The sequence below is a fragment of the Colletotrichum truncatum genome, assembly GCF_014235925.2.
Source record: "Colletotrichum truncatum strain CMES1059 chromosome Unknown Contig_0003, whole genome shotgun sequence".
NCBI classification, from domain to species: domain Eukaryota; kingdom Fungi; phylum Ascomycota; class Sordariomycetes; order Glomerellales; family Glomerellaceae; genus Colletotrichum; species Colletotrichum truncatum.
Window position 1 is genome coordinate 1,830,392 of NW_027222400.1, and position 14,877 is coordinate 1,845,268.

Consider the following 14,877-nt stretch of genomic DNA (forward strand, 5'->3'; position numbering starts at 1 on the left):
CTTGGTATCAACCGTAACCCCCATTCCCCTTAGCCCTCTACAATGCCGAAGACTCGTGCCTTTTAGCTGATGACTTCCTGAACGTTGCCCTGCTCCTGACCGACGGCATTCTCCGATTCGGGAAGTATGACCTCCGTCTCGGCCTTGGGATCCACATATTGCCGTTCGCTGACATGGCTGTTGCCATCCGCAGTCCACACCTTGTCCTTGAAGACTCCCTGCTGTCCTTCGTCGTGCGTGTAGACGCAGTGGGGGTTCTTGCAAGGGTTGAATCTACACTTGATTTTAACGTGTGTAAATTTGCAACCTTCGGTGGTGCAGCCGGCACCGTTGCGGCACAGAGGCATTTCAGGATGCCTGAATGGGCATCTAGGGTTTGTGCAGTTGGGGAAGAACTTGCAGTCTTGCTCGCTCTGGTGCGCAAGTCTCGCTGCCGGAGAGGGATGACGGCCGACACACTTCCGGTTCTTGCATGCGGCGCCAAAGGTGCAGACATCGTTAAGGTCTACAGTAGTGCCAGGGGGGGCGGCAGGAGATTGATGCGCAAACTTGCACTCCTTGTTGGTGCAGTGGAGGTTGTACTTGCAGACGGTCTCGTCGGGGTTGGGTGGTTCGCGTTTCGATTGTCCCATTTCAACATCATCGCCTTCAGCTCCTTCCGTCATTGCCGAGTCCGACTTGTCGTTGGGTTGACGGTTGTTTCTGAAGTTGTTGCGGTTCTGGGTTCGGTCGAACAGAGACTTGCCACCACGACGTCCGCCACGGCCACCAGACTGGTTCATGAGCTGTTGTTGAAGCTGAGACATCATTTGTGCCTGCTGCTCCATCATTGCCATGAGATCCATTTGATTGGGTTGTTGTCCTGGCATTGCCCAAGCGCCATTCATGCCGTTCATACCGTTCATGCCCGGAGGCACTTGCTGGCCGTTCATCCCTGCCATAGCATTAAGACCAGCCTGAATGTTGACTCCACGGCCGTTCATCGATCGGCCGCCGCGTCCCATGCCGCCTCTCGGTCCGGTGGGAGGTCCCCGAGCATGAGAGTTGATTCTGTCGTTGCCGCGGGTACGGTGAAGAACCGAGTCGGTTGATCTATCCATAGCCTTGGACATGTGGCCGAGCATGCGCTTTTCGCGTCCTCCGCGGGGGTTGGGGCCATTTCGCATGGAGCGCGGACCGGTTGGACTCCACATAGTTAGTCGGTGATGAGTCCCAGCGGGTTACAGAGGAAAGGGGAGACATACGCGTTGAGCTCGTTTGCTTCGTTCGCACCCATATCAGTGTCCATGTCACCAAATCCAGCGTTCTGCTGGGGCATGCCAGCCATGGCATTGCCACCTTCGGGTTGAGTACCATTCAGCTGGGCGTTGAGCTGTTCTACTTGTTGGAATAACCAAGCGGCGAAGTCACTGCAGGCGGGATCATCGGGAGCAAGACCAAGGAGATCAGTCGCGAGCTCATGGGCAATCTGCTCCTGCGTGCGACCGTTGACGAGCATGAGGATAATATACTCGGCGAGCGCAGCATCGTCGGACGCCCAACCGGCCTCGATGAGTTTCGGTTGGATGGCGGCGCTCAGGGCATCCGCCAGCGGGGTATTGAGGACGACTTGAACCGTCATTGTGGATGGCGCCGCGGTGGCGAGAATCGGATCAAGCTTCGAATGCGACCGCAAGCTGAGACTTGAAATTTCGGAGGGCGACGGCAAAGAAAAAAAAGAGACGCGTTCCTGGTGATAGCAAGAGTTGATAATGGAGAAGGCGCCAGAGAATTGTGTTGGCGTAATCGACGAGAGATGCGCGCGTCGATTTCGGTAGCCTGGGTATGGGTATATAGAAGCCAACGATCGTTATGCGGTTGAGGGTGTTGCAATCTATGGGAGCAACTAAAGAATGTAGTTGTGATGGAAGTATGTCAATAGAGTTAGGTAGGCAAGACTGGTTCTACCACGACTTTCTTGCTGATCCACAGAAGACCTTTCCTGGGTGATGATTGGACAGATGATAACAGCACGTGACTCATCTTGGGGAGTCGAGACGGTGAGTGCGGTGACGACGGAAGGTGCGCGCAATGGCAATGGTGGTGGCGATCCACTTTACTAATTCAGGCACAATTATTCAGCGCAACGGTCTCCCAAGCCATCGTCGCACCTTTTTGTTGCAACTACGCCGGCCGTTTCCTCTCTATTCACTTGAAATGTTTCGGAAAAGTTGGCTGCAAAGAAAAGACTATCAATTCACCCAGTTTGTTCTAAAAGACTGCTTTGAGCCTTGTTTGCAAGTACGTGACAGACGAGTCGAAAGAGAGTCATCTTCTTTCTTCATGGTAGGCTGGCTGGCTGGCTCATGAACCTTTCCCGTGTTTAGGACCTGCAAGCGAGAAACTTTGGATTCAAAAGGCCTTGTCGCAGGTTCTGGTGCCTTCTTCTACAATCGAGCTGCGACCTGCTGGTTGCAGCTAGCTCTCTTGTTTGGAGCATACCTGAAGTGTGGTGGTGGTGCAAGCTGTTGAAGATGGAGGAGGGATGAAGCTCTCAAGCAGCTTATTGGTCAGTTCCTATGACCTTCGAACCAACCCTTCTTATCGTCAATGAAATGTTACAGCGCAGGCAATGAGACCTCTGCAGCTACCACCTGCCCACGCGCTGCCTCGACATTGAAGTTGATGTAGCTAAGGTCATGCCCGCTGGTATCCGCGCGAATCTCCGCCACTCATATGGCGACTAGGAAGCTCACATGCCTGCGGAAACGAGCTCAGGTTGGCAGTCAACAGTGTCCGGGTCCTCGTCTGTTCAATGAATTTCCTTTCCTTGATGTGAGGCTCCTGCACCTCGGGCCCTTTAGCAAGGTAACGACCGGCAATTAAAGTTGGCTTGCGCCCCTAGTGCCGCTCCCCCGCCCCCTGCCGCCGCCACGCCGGCCAACTGCGCTGACTTGCTTTCCCCTCTTTGGTTTTCCTGCATTACCCCCTCTTGGGGGGATGATGATCACAATGACCACTCCTCTTGTTCATGTTCCATGCGGCAAACTTACCAGCACCCAAGCAGGCTGAGGGCTGCCAGATTCTGCCCTTCATCGTTTCTCACCTGGCCATGAGGTGACCATGGTGTCGATCGGCTTTATCCGCTCCAACTAAACAAACGCTCTCCTCTTTGCTAGTACAACCAAACATCTACAAACGTACCCAAACACCCAAACAACCGCACAGCCATTGTCCATCCCAACCTTACGTGACGCCAACCACCAAAGTCTGCGGTCCGCAGTCTCCAAGTCTTTCAGCTCATCCAGTCCCTGGCGTGGCACTGCAGTCCACTCAAACCCGTTGCTTCCGCTGGTTCGCCCTACATCTTATTAAAGTCTGATAAGGGCATGTCCCTGTATACTGAGAACAACGACGAATCACACTCAAGCCTGTCACCCTAGGGATACTGCGGACGGGCCTGGGTGAGATCACAATAATACATCGTACCATTTGCCCATGCCTGCCCTGTAGACTACTGTCACCCTTTTGGTTTAAGACCCTCTCGTCGGTCAACCAGAGACACAGGAGTTTCTTTTTTCTTCACGATACCTGGCAGGCCAGCCCCATTCTTGAGGCTTTCGTATAAATCTCTCGGCCCCTCCGTCATCAGCAGTAGCGCTGGTCATCTAGCGGGCTCAACTCAATCTCGAACCTTGACGTAACGTTGCGCCGTGAACCTCAACCCACCTATCACAGCAAACTGCCGCTGGGTTGGTCTTTAGTCCCCAACCACCAACATTGCGTCGATTTACCCCGTTCGCATAGCAAAGAGACGCAAAAGATCAGCGTGTAGTTGCTTCTGCATTCTTTTGCCCGTCTCCCCCGCTTTTGCAACTTAGGGTAGTACGAGACACACTTGGTTTGTGGGTGGATGAGGAGCTTTCCTCTAATCGAGTAGCAAGCAAGACACTGTTGCATATTTGCGCGTCTGTCTACTTATATACAACCGCGCCGATCCAGTGTCTTGCTGTAGAGGCACGGAGCAACTGGGTTCTCTTCTCTTATCAGTGCCCTCACCTGCCCTTTTTTCTTTTTCTTTAATATTTGTCGCCCAAAATGTTGCCCCAGCTTTTACTCCTCTCTCTTGCGCTGAGCCAGGTCGGCGCTAGCATCTGGCCAGCTCCCAAGAAGCTCTCGACGGGCAAGAGTGTCTTGTATATCAGTCAAACACTGGAAATCACTTACAATGGGGGATCTGTACGATGGTTTCCTTCTCCCAATCCCGTTTCGCATGATGAGGCACATGATACTGAAACTTTTTTTAACATGCAGCTCCCGTATACTTACGGATACAGCCCTGCTCCAGGACCGACTTTCAGCAGCAAAGACATTGTGCAAGGTGGCGTGTCGCGGGCCATGGGCGCCATCTTCCAGCAAAACTTCGTCCCTTGGAAATTCCACCCGAAAAACAGCCAATTCGAGCCGGACGTCTACGCAACCGACAAGAAAACGGTAAAATCTTTGAAGATCACGCAGACAGAACAGGACAAACCGAGCGCTTTCAAGCCCCTTGCCGGCGAGGTCGATGAGTCGTACTCGCTGAATCTTACAGAGGACGGCGAAGCGACAATTGTGGCCAAGTCCTCCGTCGGCGTCCTGCGAGGACTCGAGACCTTTTCACAGCTCTTCTACAAGCACACTACCGGGACGTTTTGGTATACGCCATCCGCGCCTATTTCGATCGAAGATGAACCGACATACTCCCACCGCGGGATTCTCATCGACGTTGCTCGGAACTGGTACCCCGTACAGGACGTGTTGAGGGTCATTGACGCCATGTCGTGGAACAAGCTGAACAGAATTCACATCCACGTCACAGACTCCCAGTCCTGGCCACTTGACATTCCAGCGATGCCCGATCTGTCCGCGAAGGGAGCCTACCAGAAGGGCCTCTCGTACACCCCAGAAGACCTGGCGAGGATCCAAGAATACGCCGTCCACCGTGGTATCGAGCCAATCATCGAGATCGACATGCCCGGCCACATCGGCTCGGTGTCGTTTGCGTACCCGGAGCTCATTGTGGCTTACAATGAGAAGCCGTACCAATGGTGGTGTTTGGAGCCGCCTTGCGGTGCCTTCAAGATGAACGATTCCCGCGTGGACGAGTTCCTGGACAAGCTCTTTGACGACCTGCTGCCGAGGGTCAAACCTTATACGGCATACTTCCACACTGGTGGCGATGAACTGAACAGGAACGACTCGATGCTGGACGAGGGCGTCAGATCCAACTCGACCGAGGTCCTACAACCTCTGCTTCAAAAGTTCATGGACAAGAACCACGCGCGAATCCGCAAGCATGGTCTCGTACCGTTTGTGTGGGAGGAGATGGCACTCGAATGGAACATCAACCTCGGCGAAGATGTGGTGATTCAGTCGTGGTTGGGAGCAGGGGCTGTCAAGAACTTGACTGGCATGGGCCACAAAGTCATCGACAGCAACTACAACTACTGGGTTAGTTCGATTCCCCCCCCCCCCCCCCCCTTTCCCCCTTTAGAAGATGTGAAGGACAGACTGCTGACTTGATATAGTATCTCGATTGCGGCAGAGGCCACTGGATGAACTTTGACAACGGCGCAGCCTTTAAGCAGTTCTTCCCCTTCAACGACTGGTGCTCGCCAGCAAAGGGCTGGCGACTCATCTACTCTCACGATCCAAGGGCGAACCTGACGGAGGAGGAAGCGAAGCTGGTGCTCGGAGGCGAGGTGGCGGCGTGGAGTGAATCGATCGATGCGGTCAGCATCGACGGCATCTTGTGGCCGAGAGCCAGCGCGGCGGGCGAGGTGTTGTGGTCTGGACGACAGGATGCGTCGGGACAGAACAGAAGCCAGTACGACGCGGCACCTAGGCTGGCGGAGTTCAGGGAGAGAATGGTTGCGAGGGGAGTCAGGTCGGAGCCGGTGCAGATGACGTTTTGCACGCAAGGAGACGCCGGCGAGTGTGCCTATGTGATTTCATGAGAGTTCCGGGAGCACAGATACGGACTCGTTCACATCATCATCATCATCATCATCTCAGAACCTCGGCTTCTCCCCCCCATCCCCCGCATGAAGCCAGAACCAACAGACATGGTGGCGTGAATAGGTAGCTCAGTGTACATTTCTTAAGCGGCTCGCGCGGGGACGAACCGGACGGCCGAGTCTACATTTCTAATGATATGCCTTAATTTGATCTGCCTCAAGTTCAATGCTTCCCCGGGATGGATGTGCCGAAGTGTGGTGTGATGTTCCCCGGGAACACAGGCGGTCACCGACGGGATTCAGAGCGGGCCCCGTTTTGTCTCCGTTGGACCAAAAGTTCGTCCGGATGTCCTACGCAAATGCATATATACACATTAAGCACAAGGGGTGGGAGAAGGGAACGGAGAACGGCGGTGGACATGCAGAGTTCAAAATGATGCGTAGCCGTAACCTCCGGTTCCACCCCGCATTGACGGGAAAACCGTATCTGAGATTGGGGAGTTGGTCAAACGAGATGCCGGCGTGCCCAGGAATGGGTTAGCCGGTGTGACGGAGATGCACATCAAGGATCTGTCCAGGGCGGGTGGTGGTTTGGGTGTTGACGAGTGGAATGAGGCGGGGGCGCGGGAACCCGAGATGCTCGCGTCGTAGGTCACCGCATCCGGTTTAGGAATTTTTCATTATTTGATTATTTATCTACTTTTCCTGGTCGTTTTTCCTTGTGCCTACCGTAACCAACCAGCAAACGTCACTCGTTTCGACAGTGATGGGTGAGTGTAATTGCGGTCTGGCGTGTGTGATGTGTGTGTGTGTGGGGTTATCAAGTAATGGAAGTTGTGGGGGGGGGGATGAACATCAAACCTGGTTGGGCGGGGCTGAGCAGCTTAGGCGAGGTTGGCCGAGAGAGGTTGAGGACCGTTTTGCGGGGAAGCTAGGGGTCTCTCGAGGGGTGTGGGTGTGCTGCTGCAACATTCCCGTTCTGGGTATTCAGATCGTGGCGGCGGAAGAGGCGGGGCTCCGCACGGTGTGGGTTCCTTTCTGTTACTCATGAACGGGACCGAGTAATAGGTGAGAGCTCAGGGTGAAGGGGTATCTGATCCTGGCAGCGTATGTTGTTGATATTGCACAGGCTGGGGTAGTACAGATCAGAGTTGGCTGGATTATGTGTGGATTACTGATTATTTACAATAATTGAAAATCGAACTCTTCCTGAGAACTCACGGGAAGTTAAGCAATGATCAAAAGGAAGAAGATAAAAAAAAAGGCCGCGATATTTCGCAGACATGTGTTCGTCTTTTGGTCTTGAGATGAGATGATAACCTGGGTAATACCTTATCTATTGGTTCTGAGCTCAGTAACCGCATGGGCGTTTCGTTTCGAAACAGCCGCGCGCAGCTTATCATCACACGCAGGATGGGTACAGATTCAATGGCAGGCGTTAGTTAATCGAGGTCAGATGCTGTCTACTATGTAGACTTATTCTCTCACTGAGACCTTGAATGAGTGGGACACGACGGTGCCTATGTAATAATCCTTGATCCTGGAACAGACTAAATCACTAGATGAAAGCTACCTTGACGCGCACTGTGGCTACCGCTACCATACTCGCAAGTTCATTCAACTGCAGTTTCCAAATGGAAATGGACCGTTGCTCTTGCCGTCCAATTGTCTCTCTTTTTTTCTCTTTTCTTCTCCCAATTTTTCACTCTTGTCTTACTGACAATTCTCATCCTTCATTTCATATGTGTGAAAACCCCCACACGTGCTCGACAACATTTACACCTCGGCATGGACAGGTTCCTTGCAGACCTTGCAACCCATTCGCGTTTCCAATCGGCTCCTTCATTGGCTCCCGCTCCTCTCCCGTAAGGGTTTCGTTCGCTTTGGGTTCTGACGCCAATCACTAGGTAAGCCACCTGACGAAGCATGCAGCCAAGGGGAACAAAGACGACCACCTGCACCAACATACCTGCATATCTTACACATGCTATGCTTGGTGTACCCTTCTTTTTCCTTTTTTTTTTTCTTTTTTTCTCTTTGCCAATGGACTTGTTTTGGTTGGTTGTAAGCGGCATTCCGCGGTCTCCAGTTTCCGTTCCCCAGTCTCCATGTAGATCCACTTCTTTTTCTCTGTAAGTTGGCGACGTCTGGTACCGGTCGGTCTCGTCTTGTTTCCATCATCCAAGCAAGTCTATGATCGGATAGCCACCTCGTCTACGAGGACGTCCAGGGATATGAGGTCTCGGTTGCCCAATTCTCGCCTCCCTCCTCCGCCGTCTCCACTGAATAGCCGAGAAGCAGCACAGAGTAACTGCTGCTGCTGCTGCTGCCGCCATTATTTTTGTTACTGTTACTGGTACTGTCTGCTACCGTCTCGGGTGCGATTTGCCGTCGATATGCATGTGTAAAAAAGTGCATATGGCCACCCTGGATCCTGGCATCACTACGTACACATGTGCACTATATGCTGAGATCAGCCCAAGGTAAGTCATGCGATGTAATATACGTAACGGACTGCCACCTCGTAATACGACGAGAAACCAACAAAGGTCAAAGGTACCTCGCCATGTGGCTTTCCCACGGCCGCTAGCACACAGAATGGCAAGTGTTTCGGCGGCGGACGGACGGCGGATGGGGAGGGACGGGCGGGCACCATTCATGATACGACTGACACGACTTTGCTTGCCCGCCTGGCCGATTGGAACTGGTCTCTGCGTCTCCTTGGCACTATATGCGCCTGTCTTGCACATCGCCCACTCTCCTCTCTGCCATTGCCATTGTCCTTTGTCAAGCTCCCCTTCCCTACCAGAACCTTGCCCTTTTCTTGCCGCGGTGTTAGTGCCTCCATCCGCTTCCAAGAACCACCCACCTGTGTCCAAGTGCGGAAACAAGGACAAGGGCCATCTCTCCCCCCCACGGGTGGGGATCAAGAGCAGTCTCGAACCAGCGCGCGCGTGTGTGTCTGTCACTGCTAGCTCGCTGCCTTTTTAGCTCAGATCCCATTCATACCTACTACAACACATCTTTCTTGGCCTGCGCTCTTATATCAGACCTTATCCCTTTTTAGTTCCCTCTTCCCGGTAGGAGATTTTCCTCCAAATCCGTTTCCGCCTTTCGTGATATCATCACTTTTACTACCCTTTCTGCTCTTGATTTATTCAGGTCCCTTTCTTCTTTCTCGTCTCTTTTCTTTTTAAAAGAATCAGCACAGCAAGGCCTACCGCATATCCTTCTGCTCCGTTTCCACACCCGTCTTACACAGAATCTGTTCCACGCTTGTGAGACACCACGCCGTTACGCCCAACCCCACGTATTGAGACCTTGTCCTCGATCTCTGCTTTTACCGTCGATCCTCCTCTGAATAGCTTTCTTGTTTGTCGTCGACACTCAAAATGGGGTTGGTTGAAACAGCTCTCGAGCATGTCACCATCAAGGCCGTTGCCATCTTCGGAGTGGTAGCGTGGTTCCTATGGATTGTTGTACAGCGCTTCGATGAAGCTGTGCGCCTGCGTCGTCTGGCGCCTGGTACTCGCGGGCAGACACTGAATGCTCGTCTTCCCGGTGGTAAGTTCCAAACCTTGGATGTATGATGAGGGTGACCTCGACAATCGCGCCGGCATCCTGCCAAGACCCAACGCTCACATGTCACAGGCATCGATTTCATCTTCAAGGCTGTCCGCGGAGCCATGACACATAAGAATGTCGACTTTTGGATAGATATGCTTTCAAAGGTAAAGGGCTGGACCGGCGAGAAGAGGATCCTCGGCGCCCGCATTGTCTTCACCGCCGAACCCGAAAACATCAAGGCCATCCTGGCCACCCAGTTCTCCGACTACGGCAAGGGCGAGCCTTTCCACGAGGAGTGGCACGAGTTCCTCGGCGACAGCATCTTCACCACCGATGGTGACCAGTGGCACGCCAGCCGACAGCTCATCCGCCCCCAGTTCGTCAAGGACCGCGTCAGCGATTTGCAGTGCTTCGAGTCGCATATCCAGACCCTTTTCAAGGCCATGGCCAACGGCGGTGCTCTCGACGGCGAGGGCCAGAAGGTCGACATGAACGCCGTCGACGGCAAAGTTATTGACATTTCGGAGCTGTTCTTCCGTTATACCCTCGACGTTGCCACTGACTTCCTGCTCGGCCAAGACGTCAAGTCTCTCACGTACGTATTCCTCAAGCTAGCACCACCACTCATCTCGCTCGACTAACATGGAGAAACACTTCACAGTACCATCAAACAGGAATTCGCCGAAGCCTTCAACGAGGTACAGCGAGTCCAGAACATCATTGCCCGCGCCACCAAGCTCAGGCGCTTCGTCCCCCTCTTCTCCTTCCGCGCCGGTCTCAAAGTCATGAACGCCTTCGTCAACAAGTTCATCGAGCGCGCTCTCCGCCTCAGCCCCGAGGAGCTGGCCTCCAAGTCCAAGTCCGACCAAGGTTATACCTTCCTCCACGAACTTGCCAGCTTCACCCGCGATCGCACCGTTCTGCGTGACCAGCTGGTCGCCGTTCTCCTCGCCGGCCGTGACACTACCGCCTCGTCACTTTCCTGGGTCATCTACGAGCTCGGTCGCCACCCCGAAGTCGTGCAGAAGCTGCGCGCCGAGATTATCGAGCAGGTCGGTCTCGACCGCGAGCCCACATACGCCGACCTCAAGAACATGAAGTACCTCCAGAACGTCATGAACGAGACGCTGCGCCTGTATCCCGTCGTGCCGTTCAACGTTCGCCTGGCGCTGAAGGACACGACGCTGCCCGTCGGCGGCGGACCAGACGGCACCTTGCCCCTGGCCGTATGCAAGGACACTCCCATCGGCTACTCGACACTGCTCATGCAGAGGCGTGAGGACCTCTACCCGCCCGTCTCCGAGAAGTTTGCACACCCCAGCAAGTTCTCCCCCGATCGCTGGTTCCACTGGCAGCCGAAGCCGTGGACGTACATCCCCTTCAACGGCGGGCCGCGTATCTGCATCGGACAACAGTTTGCTCTGACGGAGATGGGATACACGCTGTGCCGTCTGTTCCAGCGGTTTGAGAGGGTCGAGAGCTACATGGACGACATTGACGGCGGAAACCCCACGCTCAAGGCCGAGATTGTGCTGCAACCGGGCGACGGCGTCAAGGTTGCTTTTTGGCGGGCGAAGCAGGACTGAGCCTGACAGGTCGAATGTATGATTGGGACGTTCCCGAGACCGAACAAGTGCGAACGGGTCCGCGCACATACACAACTACATCAATCCATGCAGTACCATCGGAAACTGCTCCATCTGGAGCAAAAGACCAAAGTGGTGGGCGGTAGGGCGGTTGAAATAAGCTACCAAGGTGTCAGCCACAAAGTACACACACCCACGAGCGTTCCCCATCACCGATAGGCTAATGTGATGACGGGCTGACTGACGAACGACATTGGGGCCAGGGGGTGCTGACTGTCTGACTGAGCAGTCTGCGGCCGTTTGGTTAGTATGATTGGTATCGCAGGGGCTGCTGATACCGGCGTCGGCGCATAATTGGTCTATTTCCTGTAGCAGCCTGCATATCAGGCAGTTGAATTTCTCCCGAGCTCCCGGGGGCTCTTGAGATGGGGGGATAATTGACATTTACAATGTATGATAATCGGAAGCCTGATGGATTCCGTTTTTTTGGACGGCACAGTCATTTCAGATAGACGAGTGCGGATACTGCGATCACTTTGCAGACTCGAGAAAGAAAAAAGAAAAAAACTGATGTTAAAAGAAAACCTTGAACGTTATTCTTCCCATTTCATCATGCCGTCTAGTCATCTACTTCGACTATAAACAACCATACTCCGGGTCCGACACACGACGTGAGGGTATCCCAGAGAAAAAAATCCTGGGACCTAGCTAACTATGCAATAAAGCCTCATTCTACCCGAACCGCCTGCATGCTACGCGACCAAATGCACAAAAAAAAAGACTTGGTAGTCATATGATGCTGATGGACTATAAGAGGAAGAAAAAAAAAAAAAGGAAAGAAAAACAATCAAAGACGGAAAGACTCCTTGATGGCGGACCCCAGACGCTGAATGGCCTTATCCATATCCTGCTCGCTGGCCGATGCAAAGGTGGCGCGGAAGAAGAGGTCCTTGAGCGGCGTGTCCTGCTCGGTGCGGAACCAGGACCCGCGCGCGCAGAGGACGCCCTTGTCGATGCACGAATCAAAGATTTCCTGTTCGATCTCGAGGAGAGGACGCGACGAGACGTCTGGGTGCCGGGATTGGTCTACCGTCAACCACAACTATACTGGGTGTTAACGAATTACGTCGATACACGGGACGAAGACAAAGGGGAGAGAAAGAGAGACTTACAAACATGCCGGCGGCAGGCGGGGTCCAACTGACTATATCCCGAGGGAGATGCTTCTCGCAGGCGGCGAGCAGCCAGTCGCGGCGCTGGGTGTACTCCATACGCAGGTTCATCAGCCACTGCAGGTACCCCTCGTGGCCCCACGTGTCGTCGAGCAGCTTCCACACGGCGATCTGCGAGAAGCCCGCGGGCCCTTGGTTCGCGACCTCGCCGTGTCGGACGAAGCGCTCGATGATCTGCGCCGACGCCGTGACCCAGCCGAGCCGCGAGCCGGGCACGAGCACCTTGGAGAAGGAGTCCATGCGGAGCACGCGGCCGTCCGTGTCCATGCTCAGCAGCGACGGGATCAGCGTGCCGAGGAACTCCTCGACGGAGGCCGGGGGAGGCGCCGCGGGCGAGTCGGGTCCCGTGTACGGCTGCATCTGGAGGAAGTAGTACGGCTCGTCTTCGATGATGAACAGGTCGTGTTTCTGCGCGACGGCGTAGATTGCCCTGCGCCTTTCGGCGGACTGTGTCGCGCCTGTCGGGTTCTGGCCCGACGGGACGGTGTACAGGAGGTGCGGCTTCCTGCGCCCGTCGCGGGCGGCAGGGTCCCAGTTCGTGAGCAGGTCGTCCATGGCTTCGGGGAGGAGACCTTGCTCGTCGATGGGGACGCCGACGGCCTTCACGCCGAGAGGAGTGATGGTCTCGAGGGCGGTGGAGAAGCTGTACTCTTCCGTCAAGACGCTGTCTTTCCTGTCCTTGTCGCAGAACATGCGGAGCGTCTGCTCGAGGGCGCCGGTGCTGCCGACCGTCTGGCAGCACTGCCAGTCCGCGTAGGGCGGGTTGTACACGAGCTCGGTGTGCTCCGTGACGAACCGCATCATCTGCGCGGAGCCAGTCGACTGCGTGTAGTTGAGCGCGATGGAGAGGTCATACTCGGCGTTTGGCTTCTCCGGGTCGCGGGTGTCGTACTTGCCGACGGTGAGGACCTGGCCCGATTTGAGGGTCTCGGCTTCGGAGAAGTGCGGGGCGGTGGGGACCCGGACGGAGAGCTCGGCGAAGGGGAAGTAGGCGCTCGACGGCAGGCCGCCGCCGAGGGAGATGAGGCCGGGCTTCTTGAGGTGGCGCGCCGCCTGCTTCAGGGAACAGGGGTGACGTGAGAGGGACTCGGCTGTGAGGTGGTCTGGATGATGGTGAGTTGAGTGAGCGCGTGTGATAAGGGTACAAGGAGGAGGAGGAGGAGGAGGAGGAGGAGGAGGAGGAGAAGGAGGAGAAGGAGGGTGGTGAGCTTACGGTCCCATCGCTTCGCCTTGGGCTTGCCGATTGCCTTGGATAAGGTCAGTATATCGTCCCGGAAAAGAGGGGAGATTGTCGTACAGGAGCCTTGAACATGTCGCTATCTGATGCCGCGGCCACTCCTGCTATCAGCTTTCCCGCTTTGGCCCTACGTTCCCGGATACCATCAAAGGGAGACGGCGCCTGTCGCTTCTCAAAGACGGCCTCCCTCTCGATGGGAACGGCATCTGCGACGGATCTATCACCAGACTTTGAATTGAATTGGCGTTGGGAAGAGGGGGTATTGTGTGTCACAGGAGCAGAAGCAGGGACCAAACTCCGGAGCCGGAGGTTTGTAAGTTGAGACGAAAGGGAGCTTGATAAGGGACGCGAGGCCACTGGGAGGGAGCCATTGAGGCCTCGGCGAGCGGCCCGTGAATACATGATGTTTAGCTTGTGTGTTTATGAAAGTGTGTAAGTTCCAAGTACAGAATTGAGGGGAATCAAACGTTCAGATAGGGAGATGTAATGGTTCCTGTATCAAGATAAAGGAGCGTAGGGCGCAGGGCGCATTGAACAGGCGGGCAAGTGACGGCTATGGTGGGGCAGCCCGCAGCTACCCGCAGCTACCCATGCCCCCGCATTGTGCTACCATTCGCCGGTAACTTTTAGGTAATTAGGGGTCCCTGACCGCTGCTGGCCGCTGTGAGGAGGGGTTATGACCGGTTCTACTGGGCGTGTAGGAGGGGAGGGAGATCGACTGTGCTGGGAAGGATTGCGCAATGCCGGTCGCGGGGGCCGGGCGGATGAGGGATGAAAGAACCCGGTGAGTTGAGTTCGGCCCCGGGTGGGACCATTTTTGAGTTATCATCGGGGACCCGTTCGGCCCGCTTACTTGTGAGTCCCCATTCAATCTCAGGTTGCTGTTCCGAAACCAGGGGAACATCGCATGGTGCAGTCTTCAAGAGACAACATTAGTTGGTCTTGGGGTTTGGCAGCCAGTGTAATATTGGCCAATAATGCGTCAGTACCGTGGTGATCGAACTGAGTTGGAAACAAAATCAAGTTAGAAGGTCGGGAAGCAAGCCGACAATTGCACGGTGACAATCTGCCAACAACTCAAGAAAGATAGCGTCAACGGCTTCGCCAGCTTCGATGAAGTGTCACTGATAGCCGCGTCCGAGACAAGCAGCCATCCCATCGGCATCCTACGTGCGCACGCGTCATGAACCCGGGTGTTGGCACCGCCGAGTCGAAACCAAGAAAGAGGGTCACCATCCTGGCATGGACAATACGAGAATTGGCGTCTTGAGCACCAA

At 54.8% G+C, this 14,877-nt stretch overlaps 4 protein-coding genes across 4 annotated transcripts; 2 read left to right on the forward strand and 2 right to left on the reverse strand.

Annotated features, from left to right (window-relative positions):
• Positions 1-62: 62 nt before the first annotated feature.
• Positions 63-1,621, reverse strand: CTRU02_205384 (nuclear polyadenylated rna-binding protein; the record flags this gene model as incomplete). The annotated part of the gene is made up of 2 exons (XM_036722680.1): positions 63-1,185; positions 1,245-1,621. The coding sequence occupies 2 exons, from the start codon at positions 1,619-1,621 to the stop codon at positions 63-65; spliced, it is 1,500 nt and encodes a 499-aa protein (XP_036585577.1).
• A 2,456-nt stretch (positions 1,622-4,077) lies between these two features.
• Positions 4,078-5,978, forward strand: CTRU02_205385 (glycoside hydrolase family 20; the record flags this gene model as incomplete). The annotated part of the gene is made up of 2 exons (XM_036722681.1): positions 4,078-5,472; positions 5,550-5,978. The coding sequence occupies 2 exons, from the start codon at positions 4,078-4,080 to the stop codon at positions 5,976-5,978; spliced, it is 1,824 nt and encodes a 607-aa protein (XP_036585578.1).
• A 3,392-nt stretch (positions 5,979-9,370) lies between these two features.
• Positions 9,371-11,131, forward strand: CTRU02_205386 (cytochrome P450; the record flags this gene model as incomplete). Its single annotated transcript, XM_036722682.1, has 3 exons — positions 9,371-9,542; positions 9,630-10,140; positions 10,207-11,131. 3 exons carry the CDS (start codon positions 9,371-9,373, stop codon positions 11,129-11,131), a joined length of 1,608 nt encoding a protein of 535 aa, XP_036585579.1.
• Positions 11,132-11,978: 847 nt separating this feature from the next.
• On the reverse strand, positions 11,979-13,167 carry CTRU02_205387 (aromatic amino acid aminotransferase; the record flags this gene model as incomplete). Its single annotated transcript, XM_036722683.2, has 2 exons — positions 11,979-12,233; positions 12,301-13,167. The coding sequence occupies 2 exons, from the start codon at positions 13,165-13,167 to the stop codon at positions 11,979-11,981; spliced, it is 1,122 nt and encodes a 373-aa protein (XP_036585580.2).
• Between the last annotated feature and the right edge of the window lie 1,710 nt (positions 13,168-14,877).